A 23,643-nucleotide genomic window follows, 5' to 3' on the forward strand; every position below is an offset into this window, starting at 1 on the left:
GTGTTCTCACATCGCTGTTTGTCAGGCACTAGGCACAGCTTGGGTAGGACAAAGCAGATCAGTTTGGGCAGAGCAGGTGAGAGGCACGATAACATCAGCATTATACAGCAGTTATTTAAGGTATGCATGCAGGGCTAATTTTAAACATTGGTTTCCTGAAGCTTCTAAGAAGTGGAAGTGGTTAAACTCAAGACCAGGTTTCTCAGCTTAACTGATACATGAACCTTCTCATTTATAGGTTTGTGCTGTAAACAGCTTATCACTGCCACAATGACATCTTCAAGCTCTGCCCAGCATCCAGCAGCTGGGAATGCCTGCAGAGTCACACTCGGACAAGCTAACCAGGTAATTCTCTCTCCCACTTATCTTCACTGCTTTCTCCTCACTAAAGCAGTAATTTCTTCCATCAAATCAAAGCTCTCCAAGTACGTTTAAGCAAGAAGAGTTTAGCCTAATGGAGTAGGGCTTTTATCCTGAGGAGCTATGTTAGATCAATGATTTATGAACATTTTAAAGGGGGAGGAGGAGAAAAAGCAGTTAAACCTGGCCATACAAGAAATTATATGTGCATATTTTTGTGCTGGACCTGTACTTGAAGTATTCCACATACAGCATTCTTCCTAGTGCTGGACTCTTTGTGGCTGTGACAGTTGTATCAGAGCTTTGTAACCTTGTATGCTGAACGTTATCTAGTCAGTAATGCATCCCCATGCCTTTTTAGGAGTCAACTTAAGTAAGTATCAAACACATAGCACTCCTGTTATTGACAGTTCCTAGAGCGTCCCTGGAACAAAACCAAGTTGTAGCTGCAAGCCAAGGCCAACATGGCAAGCATATGGTTTGAGTATGGCTCAATACCACATTGACAGCCAGTCAGAGAAGAGAAATTTGCAAACAATAGCGGTAGAAATCTGGTCTAAGAATCAGAAAGGTTTCTCCAAGACAGGCATCCAACCCTCCAGAGCCAATTCATTGTAAAAAGCATCTCCACAATATGAGGGGATGTGGCAGGAGTGGAAATAAGCTGCTGGGAAGTTGAGAGCGCCTCCCATTTGAGGCTTAATTTAGAAGCTTTGAAATGTAGCCAAGTCTTGTGCAGAATTGATGGATGTGCTTATTTATTCAATTCACTCTGCATGAAAAAAAAGTAAATAGGCTCTGATATTAGTAGCAAAATATTGATTGTCAACACTCAGTGTCCTAGGCAGTATGGAATAAACACTTCCATTTTGGCTGTACTGCAATAGCTGAGGGCCCATTTTAAAGTGATCAAGCTAACTAGGTTGCTTCTTTAATCAGAAAGAGATGTATAAGAAGTTACTTCAAAATCCATTTGAGAGTGGTCATTAGAGAAATGAATGAATGCAAACACATAATTTCATCTTATTAAAAACCATGTGCTGATGCAAGCACTTATTTTAGTTGTGCTGAGCTTTTTCCTGGTGAAAAAGCTGTTCTTGAGAAAGAGACTTGGAGCTGGACACGAGCTGCTCTCTTTGAGCTTGAAAAACACATTTAGGGAACATCATAGTGAAAAAACAGGCAGGCCAGACAACGTTCACAGAAGAGACGAATTTTTTACAATATTAGAAAACAGTGGAACAAATACCTTGCCAGGAAACTGACTGATAGCTGAGTGACAAATTACATTCATGACAAGCATCCAAAACCTACTCTCCTTACCTTGTGCAGGAAAACGGTGCTGCAGCTCAGGCTGTCTCTTGAGGAGGTGTTGCAGGGCTGCAAGCAGACTCTACTCCTTGGGAAAGGAAGGGGAGATTGCAATTGCTTTTATATAGGCAGAAAGGAGGGGTAGGTATGAGACACAGGTGAACCCACCTAACATTGACAGGTGAAGGCCTTTAGTAGCTAGCACAGATTACATGCCCTGAGAGGATAAGCCTTGTCAAAATGTAGAGGAAACAGCAGTGAACGTTGTGTGCTGAGGACTGGACTTTCTGTCCTGTGACAGATTGAAATATCTTGCTGTATTAGCATCTGATAGACAAGGAGAACAGAGGAAGAGATTCAGTGTGGGAAACATGCATTACTGTACAATATTGCACACAATTGTGTAGCATTCAGAGAACAGGGCTTCCTGACATTTTTAGGGAACACAAGACATCAGATCATGTGGTGGCAGTCTCCTAGGAGTTGTTAAAATTCTTGTGCAGTAGATGGAAGTAGCAACGTAGGGGGCAAAGAGCTATTTAAAGCTTGCTGCTGTTTTATATAGCGTCATCTGTCTCATCTGCTACTCAAAGCTGCTTGAGTATGTGGGTGAAACCTAAAGGGGTTGTGAGGCATTTGCATCGTTCCCAGGGTCCTTTATATTTTATAGAATAAAGAATTTGGTTTGTGACTGAGATCCACAGAAAATACAGGTTCTGATCCTTGGTGTTAATTAACCACACCTTGTGTTTAATGCAGTCATCTTATTATGTGCCTATTCATGGATCCTAATAAACACATACTCCCTAAGGTCTGTACGGAGCAGGCCCGATTTGTTCACTGCACTAATTGAGAAAATTCAGGCATGCTGCTCTTGAAGTGGCAGTCTGAATGCACAAGCACCACTCCTAAATGTATGACTCAGTACATTTGGTTTGTCACTGCCTAGGACTCCATACCAAGGGTCTGAGTTTCCAATCTTCCCTCACAGGATGAATGACACCAAAGTTAATGGGAGAATGAGAGTGATTAAAGCCTTTAGAGCTGGCTGCCCAAATTCCTTGGCTTTTTTTTTGTCTTGCACTTGAGTCAGAATGATTGTGCTGATTTCCAGTCCTTCTAACTTCTTTTTAAGCATTTGTCCATGCAGATTACTTGTAAAAAAGAATACCAGCCTTTAGCAGGTTAGCCTGAGGCAAGCGGTGTTTCCGTACGACCTCCAGCTCGTACCAGGGTTGTCAGCTCTGCTTGATGTGAACCTTAACACAGGTTGACTTGGGCAACTCGGGTTTGTTAGCTGTGATACGCGGGCGTGCATGCCAGGGCAACCTGCTTTTTCTGAGCAGAGCACTGCTTCGTGTCATTCAAACAAAACTCTTTGTGTTTTTTCTTTTAGGTGCGACCCAAACTGCCACTTCTGAAGATTCTGCAGGCTGCAGGCGCCCAGGGTGAAACCTTCACGCTGAAGGAGGTCAGCTCAGTTCCTAGGCACTGAAACTGTGCCTGTCCCTGGTTGTTTGGGAGATGGCTCTTTGTGGGGAAGGGATGGGTCTGGCTATTAATTTTTCTGTACTTTGAAGCCCTGTCTGCAAAACAGGGATACCTTACCTGTAGGGCTATTGTGGTTTGGTTGATCATAAATTGTCTTGAGAACCCCTCGAGGAATTGGAATAGGAGTGTGAAATATTAAAGAACATTATTTATCCTGGAAAATCAGAAACTTCTTTCGAGAAAGGAGAGATGGGATAGCCACATTCCTGAGAGTGTAGGAGATTCTGTTCAATTGTCTTACTCTCTGCTCAGTGTGTGAAAGCCTTAAAAACTGGAATTCTACTTGATATTTTTCTTTTAACTTTCCTTTGAAATGGGTTGTCAGCTAAACCTAGGAGACCCTGTGAATTAATTTATTTTAAGATTAAAATGCAATATGTGTACAAGATTAAAAAAATGACACTGACTGTGATTTACAAGAGTATCCTGTCTGCAAAGAATTAAATGCAGTGGTTTTTCATTATGAATGTGTCAAATATTCCTGCAGAGCCCTGTGACTTATTTTAAACACTTATGCATTTAAATGACTTATTTAGCTTCTAAAATTTTTTGGCAAAACAAATTGAATGCTTTAAATGGGGGGGAGTTGAGTATTAAATGCAGGTTACTTGTATAGATTAACATTTTAACTTGGTTAAGTAAGTTTTTTTCTGCAGTGAATAGAGTACTGTTAGCAACTTTTTGGTGACACTGTCATTCAGGAGGGTCACTTTGGTGGGTAATGGAGGGTGGAACCTGCCTGTATTGTGGCGCTTTGCTTTCTCCTCTTGTACTTTGCATTCCTCACTGTAGCTGGCAATGTCCGCTAGCTCTCAGAGGATGTTTCCACTCCATCCTTCTTTGTGATACTAATGCAGTCTTTTTTGCATCTTACAAACTGTCTCCTGAGGGACAGCACTGTCACTTGTGGTCACCCTTTAGTAAGACCTTATTTTTTTAACTGGAGATACCTTCTGCCTTCTCCCCACCAACTTCCTTCACTTCTTTAAGTTGAACAGCAGCAGTCTCCATCTGCAGCTCTCACTGAGACTGCCCAGAGAAAAGTGTTATCACCCATGTTGTGTTTCATTTTAATGTGAGGTAGCAGAGTGACTTGTTTATCCATCTTTGACTCAATTTTCCTTCTTGTCAAGGGTTAATAGTTACAAACCTTACAGCAATATGGTAAAGCATAACTCTCCCTTGGTTGGGAGGTGCCGATGAATTGCAGATGTGCAGAATAAGCAGGTACTATTTGACTCACACTGTATAGGGTAGCAACAGGCAAGTATCAAAAGCAAATTTCCAGCATCTTGGGTGGTTTGGTTTCAACTGCAGATATGGCTAATGGTATGTTATGTATCCACAGGTTATGCATTACCTAGGGCAGTATATAATGGTGAGGCAGCTATATGACAAAAGACAGCAGCATATGGTCTATTGTGGAGGAGATCAGCTGGGAGAACTGCTGGGACTGGAGAGCTTCTCTGTAAAAGACCCAAGGTAGGAAAAAGTTGACCTTTAATGTATGTTGTGTCATAGAGGTTGCTGAGACAGGAGACTCTTGGTGACACCATTTCTGTTCACTGTTGCATAAACCCCCATGAATACCAAGTGCCCTGCTCAGTGGCTTATTGCTAATGCATATGACGAGTTTGAGTTTAGCTCCTTTGTTTTGATGAGCCAGTTCTGAATGGTCCAGGCAGTGAGCTGCTTGAGGTGACATCTTTTCCCTCTTTTATTTCTGCATCTTCTCAGGCCCTTGATCTCAGACTTAGGCTAAAATCTGCATCCTTCAGTTAAATTCTGTGCTAGACTTCTCTGTAGCAAGCATTTAGGAGTGGCAGAAAAAAACCCCTACAGTTTCCAGGATCTCTCTGGATACTAAAAGAGAATTTCTGTCCCAGGTTTAACAGGGTAATGCTGTTTGGTTTTGTGAGTATAGTAACTGTTGCCTTCTTTCCCACAGCCCAGTCTATGACATGTTGAAACGGAACCTGACTTCTGCTGCAATGGCAGGTAGGTTTGTCACAGTATGGGCAAGTATGTTCAATATAGTGTTGATGTAACTTGGGTAAGTAATGATATTCAAAAAAGAGAAATGTTTCTGAAGTTGGAACAAACTGTTTACGAAGGCTTTGACAAGACAATCTCTTTGAGTATGTGTCTTTTCTGTGTGTTCACCATCAGTAGCTGTGATATGAAATCAGTTAACTGTTTGAGTAGCGTGGCTGCCTATAACCAATGGCCAAACCTTGGAGCAGCAGACACACTCTGTTGGGAAGCACGCTGACAGAGCTAAATACTGTGGATGTACAAATCAACGTGGCTGAAGTATCCCATCAAATCATCGTTGATTTCTCAGTCTTTTCTCAGTTTCATAGCATGCTGTGACTTCTCGCTCTCACCTCATTTTACACTTTCATAGTCTTGAGACTGAATGTAAGAGTGCTGGAAACCCAGCCTAGTTCTGCAAGCCAAAGAGGTCTGGACTTTAATCGAACACTTGAACCTTTAAAGATCACTGTTACTTTCCCAGCTCATAAGAGAAATCAAATCTTATCTACATCAAAAGTCCTTCAGTCATAAATTAAAATTTATTCTTAAATTAATCTCAGCTGATGGCTTCCTTGCAGCCAGTTTCCGTTGTACAGCTGGTAATCTTCGTTTGAAAAAAAACTTCTGATGAAACTGCAAGTGTGCAAATCATGAGGGAGCTGTACCAGATCTGTGGAGTCTTGTGCCGTACTTCCTGGGGTCTCTAAGCAGATAATATGGACTTAATTCTTCATAAGGGCTTAGTCTATTTTTGTGCAGGTACATAAAAGCTTGTGCAAATTTAGAAACTGAGAAAACATGGCCCTAAACTGCTTAGTCCTCTGCTTTGAGCCGTGTATTAGTGCCTCTGAGGTCCCCCTCCTTTCTCTGTTTATATAGAAGAATCTTCTTAAGTGGACTCTCGTCTAAACACGTTACCTACAGAATAACTGTGTGAGTGAGTGCCATTTCTCTCGCTGGTGATGCCCTGGCCTCATCCCTATAGGCAGTGTATGTGGAGAGCAAAGGATCCCAGCGAAACACTCTCTCCTCTGCTGCCCTGTCCCCTTCTTCTTGGTGTGTGCATGTGGCTGTGTGCGTGTGGCTGGGTGTGCATGGATGGTCCAGTCATGGTGTAACTATTTTTAAACCTGCCAAAGGAAATGCTGTTCCTTTAGGGAGATGATCACTGAGTTATACCACCGTGTCTGCTTGTGTATGTGTGTGACTATAAAACGAAACAAGCTTGGCAGACCAAACCTTTGACAAAGATAGCAGGGATGACGCTAGGTATGGTTTTTCCTTCATCGCAACATAGGGATAACTAGAAGTGTCGTAAGGCTTAAAGAGGTCTTCATGTTTCATGTTTTGTGATAGCTGCTTGAATTCATTAGCCACATCAGTGCTTACCAGCACATCATTTTGCAGACAATCTCGACCACTTCTTTTAAGTACACTTGTAGAAAGAAAAGTGATGGCAGTACATCTTGATAATAAAGACTAAGCTCTTGCATAATGCTCTTTACCAGATGGTGTCCTTACTTGGCTAGCTTTCACCCTAAGTGTGACTCACATGAGGTGTATTTAGGAATACCTCACTTTAAGGACATTTTGTATAGTATATCTTGGCTCCAAAAAAGGAAGCCTTCCAATAAGTGGAGCATCTTTTCATACAGTGTTTAAGGCTAGTTTGCATTATTTATAAAGTGTTTGAAGGGTAAGTCTACACCTCTTTTTAATGCCCCTGCAGAGCCAAAGCAATTATGGCTGAGCCAATTGGCTTCTGTTTTCCTTCAGGTATTAAATAATCGGTGACTGCAGAAGCTGTAGGGTGATGGAAGGGAAGAAAGGCAAGCTGCACTAATGCATGGAGGGCATAGAATATGGGATAGAGCCATGTCATTTTGTGGTCCTGTGTTTTGGTCCATTTTATGGCCTTCATATCAGTGCCATGATTCATGGTATGAATCAGACTGTTCGTGTCTGCCTGGCATTCAGCAGGGAATTTCTCTGCTAAATTGAAAGGGGAGCAAAGAGGAGCTGTCCTTGCATCGTTTGTTCTCTGGCAAGTCATTCTGTTTAAAGGGTAGACTTCCTAAGTGCAGCTCTCCCATTATGTAGAAAGATCTCTGTTGATTTGATTGTTCTTGCCATTTAGGTTGGCCTTTTAATTAACTCTTGGGGCCAGCATAATCATCTGGATTAAATTGTGTTATGGATGTGTACACAGTTACCCAGGAAAGAGCTTGCTGTGCATGGAATTTTCCCTTCTTTAGTCTAGTCATTGTTCCTCATGCCCATGAAAGGCATTTGTCCTGTCTCAGCCTAAGCTGAAAGAGACGGTGTCCCCAGGTATTTATAAAAATCTTCCTCTTCTCTGTTCACCTTCATCAGCATGGATCGGATCCAGCCTTCAAGTGAGTCCCCATGCTCTGCTATTGCTCTGGGTTTCTGGGTCCATGCAGACCTCTTGTGTCAAGGACCTAGAGCTTGCGTTGGCAGGACAGTCTGTAGGAGAAAGAATAGTTTTTCACATTGGGAAGAAGGTTCTTAGATGCTGTGAGGTTTCATCAGGCTTCATCTCCAAGGAGGCACAGACTCTGTATTCCATAGGGTAATGCCTCCATATGTACCTAGCAAGGCCTAAGGAATACTGGAGTAATGCCTCTCTAGGAAGTGGCCAGCTCTCGAAGGAAGAAAGGGCTCTGTTTCTCTTAAAGGGTTACTTAGAGGTCTGCCAAGCCTGGCTCGTTGGTTGCTTGCTGAAGACTCTCTGTGTTGCGAGAATGGTTATTACCAGGGAAGGTTTTTTCTTTTGTTTTACCTGCCATCTAGATGCTGCACAGAATCTCGCAAAGGAACAGAGCGTCGATAAGCCAAGCCAAGACCAGCTGAAGGTAAACCCACTGCCTGGTGGTTTCTTTTGTTGTACAGAGTGCCCCTTCTCTGTACCTGTGCATGGTGGACTGCCAGAACTTTGTGCTGCTTGGCTGCCAGGTCCTCACCTTCCTGAAAAGTTCTTGGAGTCCACAGAGCAGGGACAGAGTGACCCTTCTCTGTTCTCTTCATAACAGAGTACCAGTCTCTGAGCGCGTTTCTCTGGGGTGTAGCACTTCTAATCCTCAGTTCCTCCAGCGTGCTCTGTATTTTCATGTCTTTCCTCCCTCTCTCCCATACCCTCTCTGAGTAGGAATTGCCAAATAATTAAGCTTTCTAAAATGTGTGAACCAGTTTTGTGTTTAGTAGGATTGTTTTCAGAAGCTTTCAGGCAGAAACTGAAACCTAGGAAAAATCTTTGCACATTCAAACTTGTTTCCAGGTATATTTTGGGATTAAGGTAGTCTGATCTGGGAGGTGTCTGTTCACATCGGGGGCCAGAGAATCACAAAGATCACGGTATTACTGCATGGAAGGTGGCAACTTTTGGACTTTTGCCAATCTTAAGATTTTTCCTAGGTTGCAAGTACATTGTTTGTGCCGATTACAGATGCATTAGCCTTCTTAAAGGGTTAATAGTGTGTAGTTTTTGTTCAGAAACTTTTATTTCTCTTCATAACTTCTTGGTCTTGTACTGCAGCTGGTGACTCGGAATGGAAGTGCTACATCCCCTTGTCCCTATAAGCTCTGATGGACTAACATCTGTTTTTTCCTTCCTTCATGCAGTTTAGCCGGCAAGAAGGTTCTGACACTGGCATCATGGAGGGTGAAAGCAATGCTTCTGCTTTGTCTACCTCAGAGCAAAAATGTGAGAATTATGAAGGTGAGTGCCAGCTTTTCTGCAGTAACACAACGTGTACAAGCTCTTCTGCTCCTTCGCCAGTGTGACACGCTCAGCTCTGCATCAGCAAAATGCTGGAGGAGGGTGTTGGGAGACTAATAAAAACCTGTTGTGGAATATAATCTTTAAAAATCATTGTTTTATGCTAAAGATTGAGAGAACTGCAAATGTTCACCAAAGGTATTTTATGATAGACGTGTTTTCTAGCTTGGATATTTGGTCTCATAAATAAACAAACACTTTGAATAAAATGGTAGGTTAAACCCCAAAAGCACATCTATCACTAAACAATGCCATGAAAAATCTTACAGACCTTGCTGAAGGGTATTTTAAATGCTGAAATTATACTTGTATCTATTTATCTTCCCAAGGGACTCTCTCCTCTGATTACATAGAACACAGCCTGAGCCATCTGCAGTCATTACCTGCAAACCAATCAGGGAAATGAATAACAATAGAATTTTTTTTCTATCCCGCTTAAGTGTAATAGAGCTCCTTCATATTTAGGCATTTCCTTTGTTTTAATGTCTGGGGATTTCTCACTCATTCACTCATGGATTTCTGATGTTACGGAAGCAATTTTCTTGTTTTTCTTTCATTTTCTTGTTGTTCTTATATCAAGGAACCTAATTTGTAAAACCAGATCTTCTTTGCAAGTGCGGGTATTTCCAGATGAAATGAGAGAGGTAGATACTTTCCTGGCTGCATGTACAAAAGAGGTAGAAACAGTCCTTGTCTGTGCCTTTGAAACTCTTGGCACTGAAGAGAGAGAGATTCAAGGTTATCTTGAAATTCAGACCACTGAGTTTAGGATCATAGACTAAACTGCACGGGCTGAAAAGGAGGCTGAAGCATGGGGTTACGGAGGATGGATTCTTACCTTCCCACTTCCTATTTTGAGCCTGGTTGGCAAATTCAGGAGCTGCAATCACTAGAAATTTGAACTGAATTCAAACCAGTTCTTTCTGCGTCTTAAGTCACTCAAGAAATCTACTCAGTGTTGACTTGGTTAGAGCTCTGAAAGAAGTGTTGGTGTTTCTGTATTGAGTCTTAAAAGTAAGGTAAAGCTAAAGAGAACCTGTATCGTTATAGAGACACTGGGAACACTGGGATGCTTCTCTGACCTCTGATGACTGTGCAGTGACTATTTTGCCAGGTTGACTTGGGTAGATACATGAGTACAGATGTGCAGCAGATCCAACATCCCGGTACACTCATGCAAACCCCGAAGCTCTTAGCAGTAACTGGCTGTAAGAAGGAGCAAGAAAGATTTCTAAAAGCGGATGGGGCCAAATTTTTCTCTGCTAGTCTCTTAAATAATGTAGGTGTGGCATGACTTAGATTCTACTTGGCTCTTACAGACAAAGACTTAATAGAAAACCTCTCTAAAAGCAAGAAGCCTAAACTGGACCTAGTGTTTGAGGAATGGGATGTAGCTGGTCTTCCATGGTGGTTTTTAGGCAACCTCAGAAGCAATTACAAGTCCAGAAGTAATGGATCAACAGATATTCAGACTAACCAGGTGTGTAGACATTTTAAATAGGTGCGCTGTATTCTCTTCCTCTCCTCTTTTGGGTTCCAAGTAAATAAAATATTCTTGTTCTTTCTTTCCCCTTCCCACTCCAGGATTTTCAGCCTCTCCCTTGCGTGTTCCTGTCCCAGCCTTTCACATCAGGTGGTTGGTTACCTTTAGTGTTCTTAAATAAACTAGGCACTCTCTGAAGGCTGTGCTCAGCCATTGGAGGTCCTTCTGCACTCCAGAGCATCGGTTGTATTTCAGGAGTTGCCCCTCTTCTGGGTTGAAAGTTGTGATGCAGTGCAGACGGCTGTAGCGTGGTGGCCAGCTAGCAAGGGGAATGAGCGTAGTGCTGCTTGCAAAAAGGGGTGTCTTTGTGAGAGCAGTGAGCTGCCCCTTTTTCTCCCAGGGGTGATGGGAGAAGCTGCCCAGGGCTGAGAAGGCTGTTAGCGAGGAAAAAGGGGAGAGGCATTCGCTGTGGTGATGGCTGCGGTGCTGGTACTCCTGCTGCTGCTAACCTGAGCTCTAAGTGGTCTCTCCTGCTTCTTTTCCAACAGGACATAGACACTGCCGTTGTTTCGGATACTACTGATGACTTGTGGTTCCTCAACGAGTGCTCGTCGGATCAGAGCAGTGCCGCAGTCAAGGTGGAAACGGTTGACTGCGAGGAATTGAAAGAAGGTGACAAAAAGGTACCTCTTCCAACAGCCACAGTGCATGTGTTCCAGAAGCTGGCCTTGTTTAATTGACCTCATGGTGCTGCGCTGGTTTTGGAGGAGCTAGATCTATAACCATCCAGAGTTTAAAGTGTGTTTAGAAAAGGCTGTCACCGTTCCATACATGGGGCTATAGCTTTCCTGTGTAGTCAGTCTGTTGGGTTTTGGTTTAAGTGTGTGTATTTTCAAGGCACAAAATTAATTTAAAATTAATTAAAACTCTAGCTCAACTTTACTGTATTTCTACTCAATATCTGCGAGACTAATAAATGAAAAGACTTGAAGAGGAAAATCTCAGTTTACGTTTATGTGTTAGCATTCAATGTAAGGTAGGCTGGCCTGGGTCTGCTAGCTGAGGTGGTAGTGAGATTGGTCATGGGTAATTAATCAAATGTGCATTAAAAGAATTGAGTTCATGATTTCTTCCATGGAAATGAGTAGGACCACTCAGGTGTGTGTGTGTTTGTATGATTCTTGGGTGCATCAGAGAGAGGTATGAGTTGACCGCAGGCAAATGCAACTGTAAACCAGCCTAGCAACAGTTATCAACATTCTGAAGTAGCTACAGTACATAAAATGGCTTTTCATTCACTTACAGAAGTGACTTAATTATCATGGCAATTACGAAGTCATTTTAGTTTTGGTGTACAGTGCCAGGCACATCATAAATAGAGATTGTTGTGCCCCTCTAACAACATTTCCACTCCTTCCAGGTGACTGAGGATGCGTGTTTGCATGACTTTGAGGATTCTCAGTGCTTAAGTGATGACACAGATACAGAAGCTGCTTCTGAGGTAGGCATCCTTTAGGTCAGCCTGGAGTGTGCTGCATCCTAGCTGTAGTTGGAAAAACTCGTCCTACAGCTACTACTGGTTGTGGTAAGAGAAGCTGATTCTTGTGTGGGTTTCGAAGGCCAAAAAAAGCAAAAAATCAAGTCAAGAAAACCTTTTTTGTATCCTACATGAAGGAATGTAGAGAAGTTGGCTTGAGCTGGTCTGGTTTGTTTTGGATAGGGCTCTATTAAATTCTAAACTGGGTGGGCACTGAGCACTGGCAGCCCATGAATGCTCTGACCCACCCAGTCCAAAGACACCAAGTGTCTGTGCTGGCCACAGAGCAGTCCTGGAACTTAGGTGATCTTGGCCACTTTTTGTGGCAATGCGAGAGAATTTATACATGCTGTAGTGAGGAGGGTTTTTTGACTAGGAGATTAGGCTCCTTGTTTCTACATTGTTCGTCCCTTTTGTGCCAGGGTAATGTAGTGTCAGCATTGACAGCCTCTGGTTGTCACCCCTCCCGACTACCCCATTCCTCTCCTGAATTCCCTCATGATAGATATAGGGACATCAAATTCGTGTTCTTTCATCTGTCCTTTTTGTCTCCCAGCCCTGCAGGCTGCCTTTTGAGGTTTTGTTGTAAGTCAGCAAAAGTGTATCATGATACTCTTTGCAGCTGATGGCACCAACATTTTTTAGCATAATTTTCTAGACTGTGCGTGCTTGACAAATTAGGATGTCCCTGGCATTGGACAGCTGAATCATAGCTGTGAACTTGGGCAGCTCTTGCGTTTTGTATGTGGGGTAATCAAGTAAGCTGCTGTTAGTTGTGCAGATTCAACAGATAGTAAGTGATTAGTAAGTCTGGGAAATACATTCCTGACTGATTCCAGGAGCTCTACCCTTGAATTTAGAGTGAGATACTGAAAAATTCAATAAACTGCACAGCTTGAGAACATTGTATTCTTCCAGAGTGCTGAAGGCTGAGAGGAAGGAAGGACAGATTTTAATGCTTAAGAGGTCTGCATCTGTAGAATGCACAGGTGTAGTCAAATTGTCTTTAGGCTTTCTGAGGTGTTGATAATCAAAGTAGCAATCATGCATTCGCAAGCTTATACTCGGTAATAAATGTCCTTTTTTGATAAAGCTGCTTTTCCTCTGTAGAGGAGACATGTCATATGCAAGAATACACTAACTTGCTGCTGTTTTTGTCTGCCTCAATCATTCCTCAGGACTGCTGGCAATGCACCAAATGCAAGAAATTTAACTCTCCAGGCAAACGGTACTGTTACCGCTGCTGGGCCTTACGGAAAGACTGGTACTCAGATTGTCCCAAACTGGCTCATTCTCTTTCTCTGTCCAACATTGATGCTATGCAAAACAAAAACGATGATGAAGGGATAGATGTCCCAGACTGCCGAAGGACTATTTCTGCTCCAGTTGGCCAACCCAAAGACCTGTACATGGTAGAAAACAAATCACGTGTAGATCCCTGCAGCTCTATTGAGTCTTTGGATTTGGCACGAGAATGTGAAAGCAAGGAGTCTCTGTTGCATTTCACTGAGCGTAAAAAGGAGGAAGAAATACAGTCTTTAGAGAGTATTAAAAAATTACTGAATCCTTGCTTCTTATGCCATCACAGACCACGGGATGGGAATATTGTCCATGGACGGACTGCTCACCTTGTGGCCTGTTTCAAGTGTGCGAAGATGCTGAAGAAGAAGAGATCACCTTGCCCAGTGTGCAGGAAAGAGATTGAGATGGTGATCAGGATCTTTATGGGGTAGTTGTGCCAGTTCAGGCCTTCACCACCAAAAGATAGCACACAGGTTTTCTTGCACTCACACAAACCCTAACTTCAGAGCTCAGCCGGTGAATACCAAAGAGAATTAATTTCACGTCGCATATCAGATGGCAAATCTGTCCAAGAACTGAGGAATCTTCTGCATTAAATGAAGCAGCATCCACTTTTTGATGTCCATTTAAATTACAGCCTGCAGGGAGTGATCGGCATGTTGGTATCAATGCTCCAGCTTTGAAATTGTCTAAGTCTTCTAATTTCAGCCCAGTGGTGTCACTAGGATTCTATGCTCTGACAGCTAGTCCTTGAAGAAAATAAGTTTTGGAAAGAGTTGTAACTTTGGCTGTTGGAGTGTTGTTCTCCAGTAAGTCAAACCCTGTGCAATGCCTTCTAAGGAGGGAGTCTGCATCTGAGGTATACATATATATATATATATATGCAGGAGTGGGAAAGAGGGTGGGAGGGAAGGGTAGACCAAGGTGTGTGCCGTTTAGATAAGCCATTTCTCCAAGGATCAGTTCTTCTGAGGGCAACGATAAGTAAATAACCTGGTTTCTGATTTTTTCTTTTTGTTTAATGTAGGTTTGTTAGATAAGGTGAAGGTCCTCTTGCTCCAGACTTACAATGTAAGTCCTCCCAAACTTTTAATCCGTAGGTATTTCACGTCGCATATCAGATGGCAAAAGAATAGAGTGTCATACTTTGCTTTGTTATTGGATCTTTTAATTTCCATTGATTCTTTTTTTCATTTAGATACAGTTCTACGTCATCTTGCATAGCTTTGTTGAAGCCTGTCTGACGTTATCTCAGAATCTGGTCTGACAGCTGAATTAATTAAATTTTAACAGCTCCGTGCATATTTTGGGATGTTCTCATAGCTTTGTGCTTACAGCACCATTGCAACTTCCACCTGCCTCATCTCATCAGGCCAGTCTTGATAGAAGATGCTCAGCTTAGAGTGCAATGTGACTTTAAAGACAGGATATGGGCCTTTGACTGAAAAAAAAAAATTTCCTGTGAAGCACCGATTGCAACTGGTTACTCTGTGGGCTGAGCTTAGTGTTATTTTTTTTAATTTTCTCCACTAATTTTCTTTCCCTGTGATTTAACGCTTCAGATCTGTTTGCAGCATTTACGTTGTCCTTCAGAGCTGTGCACAGTTGCTCTGCTGGCTGTTAAAACTCAGCTAGAACTTGCAGTTTAAAACCATCTAACCCTGTTCTGAGATCATATCCTAGAGTGTGCTCCGATATTCCTCCGCCTTCCTTTTCTCCGGGGCTGTGGAGGGCCTGCATCATGCAGCAGTAGCACTAGTGCCTTCATGTGCACGGGCGTTTGAATTCAGTATAGTGTGTAAGTAAACCTTGTTTTGTCATCTTCTCTGTAATTCCCTCTCTAATCTAGGAAGTACATCTGAAGACTGAAAAAAAGAGAAGATAGTGTTCATACCTTGGTGCTTCTCTAGGCTGTTTTCCCCTTGTTTTCCACACTCCTTGTCCTGGTCCAGCCCTAGCAGGTCAGGCATGCAACGGAAGGTCCCAGCAAACTGCGATGTCAAAGTTGTTTCTCTGCAAAGATATCGGAGCAGGTGCTATATGCAATTACTGCCTTATCACTGCCAAAAGTCAGATACACTTTATATTTTGCATAGTATTGTGATTATTTCTATGTTGGTTATAATTTAGACTATTGTTGTTGGCTGTTATTTACAGTTGTATTTTAAAAATCGGAGTATAACCGTCTGGCGTTTCAGTGCACTATCTGTAAGTCCATGGGAATAAATCCACATGGAAAAGCTGACTTACTGCTCCCTTAACTAAAGGGCTCTTAAATTGCTGGTGATGCACTTTAGTCATGCTAAGATCAGCAGCATTACCGCCTGGAATCACTGAAGGGAGTTCCTGCCATGTAGTTTCTACCCTTTTCCGATAGTTTCTTTCCTTTTAAGGGTCTCCGGCTCAGAGGGTGTGTTGTGGCACTTTGTGGCACATCTGAATACTGTGAATCCCCCATCGCCCCGATTGTTTCTAAGAACTAAATGTTTTGCTAAAAGCAGTTTTACTGAATTGTTCAGATCTGGCTGCACTGAAAAGCATGTAATTTGTGTTGACGGAGGGAAAAAAAAAAAAAAGGAGAGTTTTGAGTTCCAGTAACGGGGCTGAATATCCCTACCAAAATCCTACTGATGTGTACGCAGCTTCCATTATTAAATGAAAATTGTTGTCAGTGTGACAGTTTGTGATAAAAGGCAAATCTGCAGGATAACTTTCAGTATAACGATCTTTGTATTTGTGACTTCTTGTTCAGTATAACCACGGTGTTTACAACATGCATTTGTCGAGTTCTTAATTCTTTTAAACTGAAATAGTGGACATAAGATACCACAATGTTACTGTTGATAATCCTTCCTGTAGAAGAATAAGCTATTGCAGTGCAAGCACATGGTGTGTAGCTGCACCTGCCCAGGTTGTGGCTGGGGCATAAGGGGGGTGTGGAGTTTTAGTGCAGGAGAAGAGAAGAATGTTTTGTTGCTTTAACTTAAATCTAAGTCTAAATAAGTAGCAATTTACCAAGAACTGCTCTTCTGACACTTTTTAGGAAGTGCAGACTTGAGGTATGGGTTGAAGACCTAGCTCAAAGCACTCAGCTCCAATACTTACATTAAAGCGCAGATGGGATATTGGCCAGGCAGTGCTAGTACTTTCCTTTTCTACAGACCTGGCAGTTAATGTGGAGTCCTAATTCAGAAACCCGTTCTTTGGAGGAGCTGAGCGTTTACCTGAGATGGGCGTGAACTCGGGTTCTCTGAATACGTCCTTGATGTCTCGTAGTGCATGACAGTTCTCTCTTACAGTGGTTTTATTATGAAGTGCAATATGAGAGAAGAGGTCCTTGGTAATCTTTAGCAGTCATTACTGCACATCTGTTAGAAGTGTTGAGCGCAGCTGTCCTTCGACACCCAGATTAAAAAGTTTTATCTGTTTCACTGCTTTTTTTCTCTGTTGCTGTTCCTCAGGAACCTGCTGAAGTCTCAGTAGCACAAGTGTACATGTAGGTCAGGCTTCTTTTACTAGATCCCTCTACTTTTCAGCCAGAAGTTTTGGCACCAGTTATCCCCAGAACCAGCAGATTTTTACTTTGATGGGTGTTTAAGTACAGTATGGGAACCATGAGGCTCGCAACTGTATAGCGCCGTTCAGCACATGATAGTGCTGTGCAGTGTGAAACTCTACGTACATGAACTCTCTGTATTGGCAGCCAGAGGTACGCACGTTGCATTTACTCCTGAAAGTCTTTCCAGTTTCAGTGCCTTTTCTCAGTTACTCTCGGTGACTCTTTACTGACACGCACAGCGCATCAGCCTTTTCTTCAGTGCTCTCTTCAAAAAAGATCTTAGCATCCCTCCTCTGCTGAGATGTACTATCGAGCCGATTTAGTCTAAACAAAGCCGCTACATCAGTTACAAAGGTCCTTTGGAGCAGCCCCCCAGAGTGCTTATTTCTTTTGAACGGTGGGTGTTTCCACAAAGACAGCTGTGAACTTTCTGCCTGTGTTCCGTATTTATTATGGTGCATAACTGTGATGGAAACCATAATGCAGCTTGCCAGGGTGTGCTCCATCCTTCTGCATCCAGCATAGATTGTACCTGCTGCTCAGAAGCTGTCTTTGGGGAGAAGAAGTGGCTGTTGGACGAATAGAAGTGGAAATGGAGTGGAAACGAGTGTCTCAAAATCCGTCTGCGTAGCTTGCTTTTGCCTGCTCACACTCTGCCTGTTCTGAGTTTCATCTTCCAGTCCCGGAAGGAAAAACAAAATGCTCTCACTAGAGGCCTTCAGTGAAGGCTGACCATTTTGGAAGGTGCAATGATTAAATGACTGAAGAAAACCAGGGCACTGGTCTCCGTTCTGTCTTTGTCCATAAGTTGAGCAAGGATCTCGTTGAGTCCTGTGCGTGCTCTTTGGCCACCTGGACATAGGCAAACAGCATTGGGATCCAGAAGAGGAAATACGGTGAGGCTGTTCTATCAAGAGCAAGAATGAGACCCAGAAATGACATGGGGTGATAAACTGTGTTTGGAACGACTCTGGAAGCTCAGATGATCTTTGGACAGCAGCTTTTCTGCTCTGGAAATCCTTCTTCAGTTATCTGTCCACAATGACTGGAATTTTCCTTGCTCCTTTGAAAACAGGCGAGACCCTGCTTGTGACTACATGGTAGCGTCTGGCCAGCAGAACAGTTGGCTGCCACAAGGTGGGTTACACACCCCATCAGCTTCCTCTCTGCACCTTATTAACACAGGCAGCTGTTGTGATTGCAGTCCCGTTTTTCTCTGCTGTTTTTACCCTAGTAACGTGCACTTGCTGCCCACACATCTGTGGGGACACCCCATGCCTGCCAGGTGCTTCAGGATGCAGCCCACTGAACTCAGCAGTTATCTTCAGAGTCTCCCACTCCTCGAAGACTTAACCACATCTGAGGATCAGTCTGAGAAGATACACAAAGGCGGCTGGAACATGTTGTACCTCTGGCAAAGATGAAGCCTTGCTGTCCTGGAAAGAGGGTTTTCCTGCTGGATCTCCCCAGCACCCTTCCCTGCAGCTCGTCGTTCCCAGATATATTTTTCTTGTTTAGAAAAACTCCACGTCTCGATATACACCCACACAGTCGCTGCAGTAACAAGCAGGAGCGCTTGCTGAACAACATCTGTGTGTTTGCACTATTTAAAAAAAAGGCATGCATCACAAAATTGATGACCTGTTTTTGTGTCCTGCACGTAATGAATTTAATTAAATTGAGCTCATTCTGTGATAACATAGGTTTATTTTTTTCATTTGTACTGCGTTTCTGGGAAGATCTTTTAAGCGAAGGCCTGTTACCAGTTCAGCAGCCTGCGATCTGCCTGTGTGCGCATTCCCAGGGAGGGGGAGATCTCCCATCCCACCCAGGATGCGTCTGCCTCGCCGCTGGGAGGGGAGGCTGTAGCACAAAGGCGTGTGTTTGCAAAAACCAACAGTAATGGCAGCAGTGGAACAGCATAGGCTTCATCTCCCTCACCCAGCTTGAAAAAAAAGCACTTGCTGTATTATTTTTAAGCTGGTTCCCCAGTCCCATTGCTACCAACAGCTACTCCAGGTGCCCCAGAGGGGCAACCACCACATCATTTTCCTTGTGGTAGTGCCAGGAGGTTACTTAGCCCTTCTCCAACTGTTCTTAGTGCTGTTTGCTTGGCGTGTGGGCTGGAAGGGGCCCTGGTGAAGGCAGCGGGCACCGCTGCACCCCAACCGGCCGAGCTCCCCGGGCAGGCGGCTCACTAGAGGGCACACACCGGCCGTGCATGGCACAGAGCTGGATGCTGGTGGTTCCCTTGCAGCTCTCATCTCCTTGCTGTACAGACCCAACCTTTAAGGCCGGCGTAAATAGGTTGCGATGAGGTACATGAGTCCCATGGTTGGGGTTTGGCTTTTCCTTAGTTGCCTCTTGGGTTTACAGTGCTGGCGGGGACCTGCAGGCTGCACGTAATCGGGAGGAAGACAGATGAGCGCGCTCTGCTCTTTTTGTGTTGTAAGCTAGCCCCACGTAGGCCCAGCAGTGATTTATCACTAGTTGCTTGCCAAGGAGGAGATGCTGCTTCCTAATGAAGAGCATCTTGATTGCTTTGTAGGAAAATGATAAAACTTCACCTGTGGCATCAGAACCGGAGAACCGGAGCTGGTTCCCCCATCCCTGGCACGAGGATACCTGCTGGCAGAGGGCAGAGCTGGTTTCATTTATGGTCCTGACCGGCTGCCCCTGCTTATTCCCTGCCTGTGTTTCTACAAACAGCTTTAGGTGGGGCTGGTGTCCAGGATTACCTGTTGGCAGACAGCTGGGTTGCACTCAGCAGCCCTTTCCATTCTGTCCTGCAGCAGCTATAAGAGCAGCAATTAGACTTGCTGGTAAGCTCTGCCAATTTTCAGCCTGCAGGGAAGTTTCTGGCTCTGCCCCCACAGTCCTCGGTCTGCGTAACCTTTCCTTGCCCCCTGCCAACGAAACCAACCTGTCCCAACGTGCTCGAAAGGACAGGAGCTGCATAAAGTAGAGCATCTGCGTCTGTCCTGTCTGCCAGGGCTGTGTTGTGGTGGTGAGATCCCCCCCCTCGCTCTGCCCACCCGGGGTGAGCAGCAGCTCTCTGCCAGCAGCAGGCAAAACAAATCCTGCCGGTTTTAGCAAAAAAAGTATCGGAGAAAGGTGGAGTTGCTCACCTCTGAATTTGACTTCTTAACAGGGGAGGCTGGCCAGATGCATGCTGAAAGGAGATGGCTGTTCATCTCATATGGAAAACAACAGCATTTCATCTTCCTCCCAGGTGCGACCACAATGTGTTTCTGTGGGGAAGAAATACTATTCTGTATTTTAGAAAATAAAGGATCCTTTTTTTGCAGTAGCCTGTGGAGTAGCCAGAGCTTGGCATTCCAACCTGCTCAGCTTCTGCCCTCTGAAATCCCTCCGCCTCGCCGTGCCTCTTTTGGCTCCCATCTTTTGTAGGGAAGTGATTATTTTGGGGCAGCGTTTGTGGCACTCCCAAACTCCCTTAAGCAGTTGCAGGTCTGTGCAGGAGCACCCTCTAAAAACCTGCGCTCTTCAGTCTGTTGCTGGGAGCCAGCAGCATTTCTTCCTCCTCTGCCTTGGAGTAACAGCCAGCAGAATCCAGCCCACTGAAAATAAACAGTCTCGCTTCATCCAAACACCTTCCCCAGCATTGTCAGTGACCCGCATGTCAACATTGGGGGAAAAATAAAAGCTCTCTGAAACCCAGTCTTTCTGATGCGAGCCACAGCGCTGCTGTCCCAGCCACCAGCACAGACTGGGAGCCCCTTATGCAGCTCTGTTTGGGGTCTCCAACTGGAGCTTACTGGGGCGAGGAGGCAGGCGGTGCGAAACCTCCCCAGCAAAGCAGGCTCAGCACCAGGGGTGTGAGCTGCCAGCACACAAAAAACAGGGTGGTTTTAAGAAAAAAATGCAGCTTTTTCTTTTATGAGCTAAACCTTCATTAATTTGAGGATGGAAATGGCCACACAACTGGAAACTGGCATCACGGTCCCAGCGGCGGGTCTGAACGGGGATTAAAAGGAACCAGGGTGAGACCCCGGGGACTGGGGAAGTGCTGCGGGGGCCGAGCTGTCTCCTGCACAAAGGATGGGGGGCTCTTGGATCCACACATACCTTTTGTTTCTGGAAAGCCAGAGCAGCCTCTCTGTAGCCTTTGTAGCTCCATTTAACGGGGCTGCGCTGCTCCACCTCGGAGAAGAGCAGAGCCCTGATGCCCACCGAGGCCTTGCATTTTGCCTGCACAGCACCAGAGACATCCCTGTGCCGCAGCATCCTCTAGTTCAGCCGATGGTAAATCAGGAAGGATTATTTACCGGAGTGATTTGGTGGGATGCTTTAAATGGCGTGTAGATGTTTGCATATTGCTTTGAGCAGGGGAACAGCTTTACGAGTGCTAGCTATTGTTATTTTGCTTTGGAAACCATGTCCTCCTTAAAATCAATACCCCAAAAGAAGAATGCCTGAGCAAGCTAGTTAACTTGCTATGATGCTCTTATTATTGCCATGAGCAGAGAGGATTGCGATCCACGCTGGCACAGCCCTTCGAGCTCTGGGTGTTACTCTCCTTTGGTATAAAGCAACGCTTACTTCATCGTGAGAGTGCACCCTTACCTCTGACCCTGGCTTCCAAAACTCTGTTTTCTGCTCCTAACTAGAAATACAACATGTTGCAGTCAGGCCTTTAAACTATAAAAACAACCCCAAAACCACCAAAACAACAGAATGCACGGAGCATACGTTGCTCCGGCTGAAAACACGGGTCCACAAACGTTTTGCCATCAATCAGCCGTGCTGTGCCCGCCGGCCGTTGGGTGTGTGGGCAGAGCAGGTTCCCCGGCCCCCGCTGTTAACGCTGTGCCGTGGTGCCCGGGGGAAGGAGCCGGGGTTGCTGACACTCAGCAACCCAAAGCGGGGTTGATGGGGGAAATGCTCGGGTACCCCCTCCCCTGCCCCAATTCTGCACGTCCTTTCAAGTCCTGCTTGCTCCCCCAGTGCTTGGGTAGGTGTTTCGGGTTTTATCCTAAAGCGAGGCTTTATCTGGCTAACTGGGAAGGGTGGGGGGCTCCCACTGGGTGCCCGCTGTCCCTGTTGGAGGGATGGGTGCACCCCTGCTCACCCTCTCCTGCCTCCAGCCCCCCTGAGCTTCCCCAGGCTCTGCGAGGGGCTTTTCCCCACCATGGTGCTGAGCTGAACCCCCAGCTGCAAACTCTCATTTTTGGGTTTCCCATGATTTTTGCTCGCACCCCCCTACCTCGCAGGAGCCCAAGTGCAGGCCCAGGCGGTCCATGGGTGCCAGGGCAGAAAGCTGGTGCCTGCCCTGGCCGCTCTCCCAGTGCTCCTCGCAGGCTGCCCGAAGGAAGCAGCTTATTCCTGCCTCTGCTGGAAGGGCATGTTTTATTTATCTCCTTGGTGACTTTGCCTGCATTTAATGTTCTATAGGTGCCACTTTTACCTGTCTCCTCCCGCCTTTCCCTTAACCTTGTTTGTGTAATCACTGTGTCCAAATTAAATATTTACTGTTTTCTCTGTACTGGTGAGCCTCCCAGTTCCCTTCCACTTTTAATTAAAGATTTACTAGGTGGGCATCAGCACTTCTGCAAGGTCAACAAACCAGCCCCCCTCGTTAGATTTTTAAGTGCGTGCTTCGTTACCATAGTTAGCAGAGCACACCATAAATTAGATCTAAACCCCACCAGCACGCACCCGCTCACCCCGCAGCGCCTGGCCTCATCCGTACAGGGCTGAGCCCAAAAGCAGCAGGGTGAGCAAACACGTGTCTCCGGAGGGGTCTCTGGGTTACCCCCGGGATGCTGGGTGGTTTTAGGGGGACTGGGGGCAGCCCTGTGGTGGGGACACGGTGATACTGGGCTGCACTGGGAAGGGCTGGGTCAGGCACCGCTCCCACCGCAGCTTGGGTCTGTTTGAGAGACAGGACAGCGGTCTGCCAGGCCGAGCCGGTACCCGTCCTCAGGCCACGTTAAGACAGGGCAGCTGACTGCAAAACAGGCAGAAACAGTGGACTTTCTCATCGCTCTGCTGTAATATTTATAATTAACCAACATTTTAGATCAATATTTTATTGGAAAGGTTGCTGGGGTAATTCACGCTTCGAGCATCTTCTCTCCATGTGACGGAAGCCTGGACTATTAGGAATAATGAACTTTTTGCTAGTTACCTTTAGTGAACTAATAAATCTTTAATGCTAGCTGGAAATTTAATAATGGAAATTTAGTCTGTGACCTCAAAACTTACAGAAGAAGGTGAGGGAAGCAGACGGGGCCAAGCAGTAGGAGCAAAGTGGCAGGCAGGAGCAGGCGAGCGAAGCCCAAGCCAGGCAGCTTTGGCAGCAGGGATGCCAGGGGGATGCAGGGGAAGGAGCCGAGGGACCTGCAGCCCCTTGCAGGCACCACGCTCAGCACCACCACGGTCACACAACTGTTTGGCAGAGAACGAGACAGCAGCAGGATTTCCAGGCGAGCTGTTGAGCCGAGGGGTCAAGAGACACCGTCAGCTCCTGACCCTTCCTTAGCTGCCGGGCACTGCTGCAACGCACGCTGCATTTTATCTCCAAGCAGAAGAGAAAGTGCTCTTACCGCCCGCTTTTTCCCCCCACCACCTTGAGCTTTTTGGGAAGAGTCCAGGGCTCAGCATCACCAACCTCCCCCCCCAAAGCAGCCGTTTTCCCCCGCCTTGTCAGCAGCCGAGCGGCTGGCGCGGGCACGCCTTTT

The 23,643-nt window shown here is 45.2% G+C and overlaps 1 protein-coding gene across 1 annotated transcript; it reads left to right on the forward strand.

The window, feature by feature from the left end:
* The first annotated feature begins 270 nt into the window (after positions 1-270).
* Positions 271-13,811, forward strand: MDM4 (MDM4, p53 regulator). Its single transcript, XM_009701485.1, is given in 12 exon segments — positions 271-345; positions 3,068-3,142; positions 4,571-4,704; positions 5,171-5,220; positions 8,074-8,135; positions 8,902-8,998; positions 10,378-10,538; positions 10,643-10,660; positions 10,662-10,694; positions 11,090-11,224; positions 11,962-12,042; positions 13,257-13,811. Coding segments are annotated over 12 exon segments (1,476 nt in total).
* The last annotated feature ends 9,832 nt before the right edge of the window (positions 13,812-23,643 follow it).

The sequence above is a fragment of the Cariama cristata genome, unplaced genomic scaffold, assembly GCF_000690535.1.
Source record: "Cariama cristata isolate BGI_N322 unplaced genomic scaffold, ASM69053v1 scaffold1396, whole genome shotgun sequence".
Taxonomy (NCBI): domain Eukaryota; kingdom Metazoa; phylum Chordata; class Aves; order Cariamiformes; family Cariamidae; genus Cariama; species Cariama cristata.